The following is a 7999-nucleotide window of genomic DNA, read 5'->3' on the forward strand; positions in this document are numbered from 1 at the left end:
TTCTTCCCTATAATATGTAAAGAAAATTCGATATTTTTTTTCTTCCCCATAATCTGTAAAAGAAAATTAAATCTTTCTTTTCTTTTTATAAAATTTGTAAGGAAAATATGATATTTTTTTCTTTTTTTAAATTTATAAAAAGAATCTAATGGTGTTGCATTTTATTTATTAATAATAATAGATTTTCTGTTTATATTTTTTTACATATTTTAACTATAAAGTATGTTAGGTTTAAAAAATGTTGAAAAAAGTGAAAGATTTTTTTATTAAAAAAGGATGGCTTAGTTTGAATTAATTATTTTTTTAATTTTTTTAAAATTTGTAATTAATAATTTTAAATATTTAAATAAATAAAAATATTTAATTTTTAATTAATAATTTTTTATATCACGTCATCTAATACGTGACATTGATGTTATCAAGATGGCACGTTAATCTATCACATAAAAAATAACGTGACATTAACTAATTTTTATTAATCAATGATTAATGTGAGGAGTTTATGTAATTTAAAATAAAAATTTAAAAATTTATTTGAATATAATAAAAACTTTTTTATATAACTTACGATTTATTAACGTAATTAATCAATTAACTTTTACCATAGATTAAGAGGAAAAAAAAAAGAAATTTAACCTTTTACGTGCATTTGCACTAAGCAGCCCCATCAAATCCCACGTTTTTTTGACGGGAAAAAAAAAAAAACAGTCCAAATTCACNCAGTCCAAATTCACAGCAGAAAAAAAAAAAAAGTAACAGAAAGAAGAAGAGAAGGGTTTTCTTACTTCATTTCTCATTTTTTCCTTCCTTCTATTTATATTGAAAACTTGAAAACACTTAACCTAGATTTGAAGAACACCTTGCCTTACCTTGCCTTATCTTAGATTTGAAGAACACCTTGCTTTAACTTGCCTTATCTTCTTCTTCTTCTTACCATTTCCCGAATTAAAACGTTGATAACAATCCGTTCAGGCATTTTTCAGATCATCTGGGAAAACCGCAAATTAAAATTGAACTTTTTTTTAATCGGTTTTTCGTTATATTCCACTAATAGTTGAATAAAATCTCAATTTCTGCTTTTTAAATCAAGAACATATTTTTTTTTACAACCCCAGAATTTTTCATTGCTTAAAAATCGTTTGGTAAACTTCTGCTCATTTAGAATTCAGAAGTGTTCAAAAGTTTTTGGGTGTGTTTGGTTACGAGGGTGGGGATATAAAAATGGTGGGAGGAGGGAATAGCAGGAGGGATGAGCCTTTGGTGATTAACAGCACCAATGTTTTTGCGGCGCTTGGGAGTTTGAAGAAGAAGAAGAAGAAGGGAAGTGAAAAGGAACATCAAGGCTCCTCTTCTAAGACCAGAGGGAAAAAGGGAGGGGAGAAGGAAGCGGAGAAGAAAGAGGTGTTCTGGGCCCCATCACCTCTCAAGACGAAGTCTTGGGCTGACGTTGATGACGAAGATGATGATGATTATTATGCCTCCATGGCTCCTCCTGGTTCTGCTTGGGACACTCATAAAGAACCTGAGCCTGCTTTAGAGGTCAGGACTTTGTTTTTTGTTTCAATTATCGTTTTCATGATTAGATGATGATGAGTTTTTGTTTTGATATTTTTTTCTCTTTGGTTTTTGTTGGTATTTGGATCATCCAAATGATGATAAGATTTAGTATTATGTTTATGATAATGGATATGATGTAATGCATTGTCATCTATTCATGAAGTATGGCTTTTGTCTGGTGATGAACGGAATGCTTTTTCATCAATGTGGACTGTTTTTTTCCCCCAGAAGCTGTGTATTTTTTAGTTTAGTAAATGTGGGTTTTGGATTTTTTTTTTATCTATTCAATAAAAGGGTTGGACTATGATAGATGATGATTATGCTTCCTTTAAAGAGAAATTGTTTGTTCTGGAAAAATGTTTTAATTATATGTGATTCTGACTAAAATTTCTTGCAGTTGGTTTATCTGCGCTTCACTAGATACTAGGAAATGAAACTTATAATATGGATCCGAGAATGCTTTTGGATTTATGAGCACCATGATGAGTAATTCTGTATGGAGGTTACATATCCATTCCTGTTATGCATTGTTTTCAATAGCAATCAGTTTTTTCCTATCCTTTTTTGCCAAAGAAGTATATTTTCTTTATAAAAGGAATTGTTTATATCTTTGTGCTTATTATGTTTAATGAATGAATAATGTTGATAATATACATGCTGTAGTTACTGAGTTAGAATTTTTTTCCTCCACATCCAAAATGCAGGGTTTGCTTGCTTTGATCATTCTTCTGGTCTTTTGGTTGCATGAAATTAAACTTGATTCTGAAAACTAACATTTGTATGATGTAATCTGTTTATGGTTCTGCTCTACCTGGTGTTCATGTGTACACAATTGCCATTTTGGTTGTATTCACTGTTTTAAGATTTATATGTGTATGGGGTTGTCTTCACGTTGAACTTTGGATGTCGATTTTCTGTCGGTCTTCTAAGATCTGATCATTTAGTTATATGAGACTAAACTTGATTCTTAAACCAAACAGGTGTCTATAGTCCCGTGTTTGAGGGTTGGGTGCCACTTTATTCGTTTTACACATATGTTTAGTCATTTTTGGTCATTTTGACTATGATCAGATATACCAAATAATTTGATTGTCATCATTAAACTCTTAGATTAGTTTCTTTTTTGCTATTATGAACAAATGTATAGGATGTCGTCACTTAGTTTGTCGGATTCAATACATTAAATGTGAAATCAGCCTGTGTACATGGAGGAAACTCTTTGGCGTATATGTTTCTGGTTGACTTGGTGCTATCCTCTGCTCATGGATCAGCTGAAATTATTAAACGCCTCCCCACCATGAACCTTTGGAACTAAAATTATTGTTGTTGTTGCATGAGCCTTTTTTTTATTTATTGCAAGAGTGAAATGAACTGCTACAAAAAATTTCTATCAATAGCCTAGGAAATGCTTTTTAGAGATTGTAGATAAGATTATTTATCTTCTTGCCAGGTGCAATATTACTACTAAAACTGGTATTATCTCATGAAGATATTTAAACGTAAATTTTAAATGATACTGTGGATAAATGTGTGATTAGATGCCTAAAAAGATTCTGTCATGGAAAAAGATATTTATAGAAAGTGCGATTCATAGTGGGAAAAATTATAGGTCCTAATTGATTGTATAACTTGTTGGGTGCAGCCTAGACTGTCTTTGTTAAGTCAGTCTTTGATTAAAATGATTCTAGTTGGCAAAATGGCTGAGCAGTGGTTACAATTTCAATGACAAATGTCTGAGTAACGTCAAACTGTAGTTTATAGGAATGAGAGGGGGAATGGGGGTTTACCCTTTCGGTCTTTGTAAATTATTCTTTTACTACTATATTTCAATTTGAGTGATAAAAACTCTTGAAAATGTGTTAAGGATATCTTGGACCTGGTTTTTACTATGTAAATGTCTTATGAATGCCATCATTATTTGGTTTTTATCAGGTAGTAGTTATTTTTTTTTTAATTTTCCATTCCAGGAAAGTGAAAGTGAGGAAGAAGGTCTTGATGAAGTTGATGATGATGTTGAAGAAGAACATGAAAATGAAGCTAAGGCCCAGGTAGAAGAGCAGCCAGTTATGAAGAAGCCTCCTGAAGCTGCTATGGTCATTAAGGAGACAGAAAGACAGCTTTCAAAGAAGGAACTGAAGAAGAAAGGGCTTGAGGAACTGGATGCTGTTCTTGCTGAGTTAGGATATACCAAACAGGAGACAAGCAGCCCAGATGACTCCCATGGTAATTTAGCTTATTGCGCAGCTGAATATTAGTCTCTCCTCATTCTTAGATGCATGTTTAGTGCATGTTTGGCCTAGCTTTTTTTCAGGTTATTTACATCTTAAAAGCAAAAGACATGCCAAACATGATCTTTTGAGAAGCACTTAAAAAAAAAGTATTTTTTTTTTTAAGAACAAAATTTAAAAAAAAAAAGACTTAAAAAAAGGCTCCAAGGAGGAGCTTTTTCTTCTCTTCTTTTAAAAATACAAAAAAAATTTTATTTTTGTTCCAAAAATATCCTCATTTATTAAAAATAATTACAATATTACCTTCTTAAAAAAATATACATTTTATGATAATTTTAACAAAAATTATAACTTATAGAAAAAAACTTGTAAAAAAAAATTTACCAAACAACTTTAGCTTAATTTTAAAAGCTATTATTTTTCATAAGAGCTTCATAATAGCTTTTAAGTTAGAAAAAAGTCAGGCCAAACAGGCTCTTAGTCTGGTTTTGTTGTAATGGAACATTAGTTTAATGCTGAAGCAGGTCTAAGAAAACATATATCTACCATGAAAATAGGAAGTATTTAATTACTTTTACTAACAGGCCCAGTGTTTGGGTCTATTCATTAAGCCCATTGGACACCTAATGGAATTTGACTAAAAATAAAATAAAATAAAATAATCAAAATAAAATAAAGCACATAAAAAATAAAACTCATATATAAATATTAANTATAAATATTAAAATTTTAATATATATATATATATATATATATAATATATATATTAATAATAAATATAATATATATTATATATATATATATATATATAAATGGTGTCTACAAGATTAATATGCCTTTTCCTGGTTTAACAATGAAGAATTTAGCAAGTGTTCACTCTTTTGAAGTCATTATGTTTCTTGGTTCATTTGTTACAAGTGTCTGGTTAAGCTCCATCTGGTGAACTGTAATACTGTTTACTCTTAATGTTATTTATGTCTCCTGTCCTAAAATGGTTTGCTTGCCACATTTTCCTACTGATATTACCTACTAGCTATACTGCAAGACTTAGATAGCAATCTTTTGCTAGTGTGTTTTTGAGGATTTATATGAGAAAGTAATGGGTTGAAATTGTAATCTTCTAAGCTTGGACTTCTATGACATGCCTTATGGCTCAGAACTGAGACTTTCCTTTAAGTGGTGGTTGTTATTGCTATTGTACTATATATTTGGTGTTGACTATTCCACTGTTAATTGCTTGCCGTGATTGATTACTTAGTAGTTTTTCTTACATGAAATTATCTTTTCCTGATTGCAGCCATTGCACAGGGGGAAAAATCAGAGAGCAATGGAGAAATGGAAAAGAAAGAGAATGCTCCTGCAGAGAGCAAAAGTGCCAAAAAGAAGAAAAAGAAAGACAAATTGTCAAAGGAGGTGAAAGAATCATCGCAGGGCCAGCCTGAAGGCATTGATGCTGGAAATCACACCGAAGAGACTGGTGAAACTGAGAAGCCTGAAGGGACATCTGCTGTTGATGTGAAGGAGCGGCTGAAGAAAGTGGTTTCTACAAAGAAGAAAAAATCAAGTAAAGAGATGGATGCTGCTGCCCGAGCTGCTGCCAGTGAGGCTGCTGCAAGGACTGCAAGGCTTGCTGCTGCAAAGAAAAAGGTGAAGAGTCACTACAATCAGCAGCCAGTGCGGTAATTTGGGAAGAGCTTTGAGTTTTGCTTTTCTTTTTAACTCCTCACATATGAACATGTACCCTCTCCTGTTCATTTTGTTAATGCGAAATAAACATCAGTAAATGGTTTTTGTGGATGTGACTCTCATCGGGGCACTTTTGTTCTCAGAGAAAAAAATCAGTTCCTTTAATCTTGGTATTTCTTCTTTGTGTTGGATGTTAGCAGAAAATTCTTTATATGCTAGATCAAAATTAATATTTTGTATTGTTATGCCTGGTGCTGATAGTTCTCTTTAGCAATTTATACTAGGAACTTAATGTAAGATGCAGACTGCAGAGCATAATATGGTCTATGGTGCACTTGAAATGCAAAGTGCTTGTGTCATAAATACTGCATCTGTTTGGTGTGTCATACCCCATCCTTAAAGAGTGGAAATGAAATAAGTAATGGTAGTAATGGGTGGAGTGCAAGATTGGATTGGAAAGAGTTATTTTGGTTGATTTGTTTATTAATATAGGGGCAGATTGGGGATGGGAACGTTGCTCATGCAATCAACCTTACCCATCCTCCCAATTTATATGGGGTTTCCTGCAACCAATTGCCTTTCTCTATTCGATGTTTTCATTTCCAAGTTGCATGTTTTTCGTCTGCATATAGTTTTCTGCACAATGGCAGGGGTTGTTGTCAACGACTTCATTTCATGCCCTCATCATGAATCTAATCTTTTCCCGATCTTAAATTCATAGTAGAATATAAGTTATCCCATAAAAGATTGTTATCAAGATGCAAAAACACAGTTGGTAACAAATAAATCTCGCCCAGTATGATGCAATCTTAGATCCCTTTTCTGTGGAACATGAAAGATATGAGCCTCAACTGTTTCATACCAACAATCCTTGAAAATCCCCTAATATAATGTAAGCATCTTTGTGCTCAATAAAAATCAATCGTCTACGAGTGCTATTGCTTGGCATGACCTCTCTCACATGGCTTCTGGGGTTCAAGAGCTTCATTTTCCTCACCTGCAAATCCCTATAACCATTGATCGGAGGATTCAAGTCATGCCGGCTGCTCCTATTCCTGTTGGCCCTGGCAGCAGCCTTTACCTGTCAAACCTTGATGATATGATTGGAGCACGTGTTTTCACACCAACTGTGTTCTTTTACAGATCAAAAGACTTGATTTCTGCTAGAGACCCAGTCATAAAAACATTGTGTGATGCACTAGCCAGAGTTTTGGTTCCTTATTATCCTTTATCTGGTAGGCTCAGAGAGGCCAAAAATGGGAAACTAGAAGTGTTTTTTGGACGAGAACAAGGTGCACTTGTGGTAGAGGCACACTCCAATATGGCATTGGCTGAATTAGGAGACCTTGCAGTGCCAAACCCAGCATGGGCGCCATTAGTCTATAGGTTCCCCAGTGAAGAGCCATATAAGGTTCTTGACATGCCATTAGTTATAGCTCAGGTGACCGTTTTTTGCTGTGGTGGCTTTAGCCTTGGCCTGAGACTTTGCCATTGCATCTCTGATGGCCTTGGTGCTATGCAGTTTCTTGGTGCATGGGCTGCCACAGCAAAAGCAGGTGCATTGGTAACAAACCCTGAGCCTTGTTGGGACAGGGAATTTTTCCAGCCTCGAGATCCACCAATGATAAAGTATCTACATCCTGAATTTATGAGAATTGATGAAGGTTCAAGCTTAACGATGAGTCTATGGAGAGCCAAGCCTGTTCAAAAGTGTTACAGAGTTAGCCCTCAGTTCCAAGCTCAACTAAAATCTCTAGCTCAGCCTGATGGCATGCTTGCATGCTCTACCTTTGATGCTATGGCAGCTCATGTTTGGAGGTCATGGGTGAAAGCACTTGATGTAAAACCACTTGACTATGAACTTAGGCTTACATTTTCAGTCAATGCTCGTCCCAAGCTGAAAAACCCACCATTGAAAGAAGGGTTTTATGGTAATGTAGTTTGTCTGGCATGTGCAATGAGCCCTGTATATGATCTTATCAGGGGGCATCTCTCGGAGACTGCTCGATTGGTTCGCGAAGCCAGGCTTGGCGTATCAGAAGAGTATGTAAGATCTACAGTTGACTATGTTGAAGCAGACAGGCCAAGAAGGCTTGAATTCGGAGGGAAATTGACCATAACACAGTGGACTAGATTTTCCATTTATGAATCTGCTGATTTTGGGTGGGGAAGGCCAATTTATGCTGGTCCGATAGACCTGACCCCAACACCACAGGTTTGTGTATTCTTGCCAGAAGGAGGCGCTGATTCTAGTGGAACTATGGTGGTTTGTATCTGCTTGCCTGAGTCTGCCACCAATAAATTTACAGAGTTTCTATGTTTAAAGGATTTCGTATGATTGCAACGGTGAATAACTAGTCTGCTGCGCGCCATGTACTCGGATGGTCATTTTTTTTTTCAATTAAGTTGAAAATTTTTGTAAAATAGATATGTAATGAGAATTATATTATTATACGTAATTATTGGTATATATTGAAATGTATTAAATATTATTTTATAAAATATTGATATTTGTGGTGATATTTTTA

General features: G+C 34.3%; 2 protein-coding genes across 2 annotated transcripts; both read left to right on the forward strand.

Moving 5' to 3' along the window:
• On the forward strand, positions 796 to 5667 carry LOC18588651 (ABC transporter F family member 4). The gene is made up of 3 exons (XM_007013208.2): positions 796 to 1539; positions 3525 to 3780; positions 5083 to 5667. Exons 1-3 carry the CDS (start codon positions 1222 to 1224, stop codon positions 5466 to 5468), a joined length of 960 nt encoding a protein of 319 aa, XP_007013270.1. The 5' UTR covers positions 796 to 1221; the 3' UTR covers positions 5469 to 5667.
• On the forward strand, positions 6268 to 7828 carry LOC18588652 (omega-hydroxypalmitate O-feruloyl transferase). The gene has a single exon (XM_007013209.2). It carries the CDS (start codon positions 6433 to 6435, stop codon positions 7807 to 7809), a length of 1377 nt encoding a protein of 458 aa, XP_007013271.2. The 5' UTR covers positions 6268 to 6432; the 3' UTR covers positions 7810 to 7828.

The sequence above is a fragment of the Theobroma cacao genome, chromosome 9, assembly GCF_000208745.1.
Source record: "Theobroma cacao cultivar B97-61/B2 chromosome 9, Criollo_cocoa_genome_V2, whole genome shotgun sequence".
In the NCBI taxonomy this organism is placed as follows: domain Eukaryota; kingdom Viridiplantae; phylum Streptophyta; class Magnoliopsida; order Malvales; family Malvaceae; genus Theobroma; species Theobroma cacao.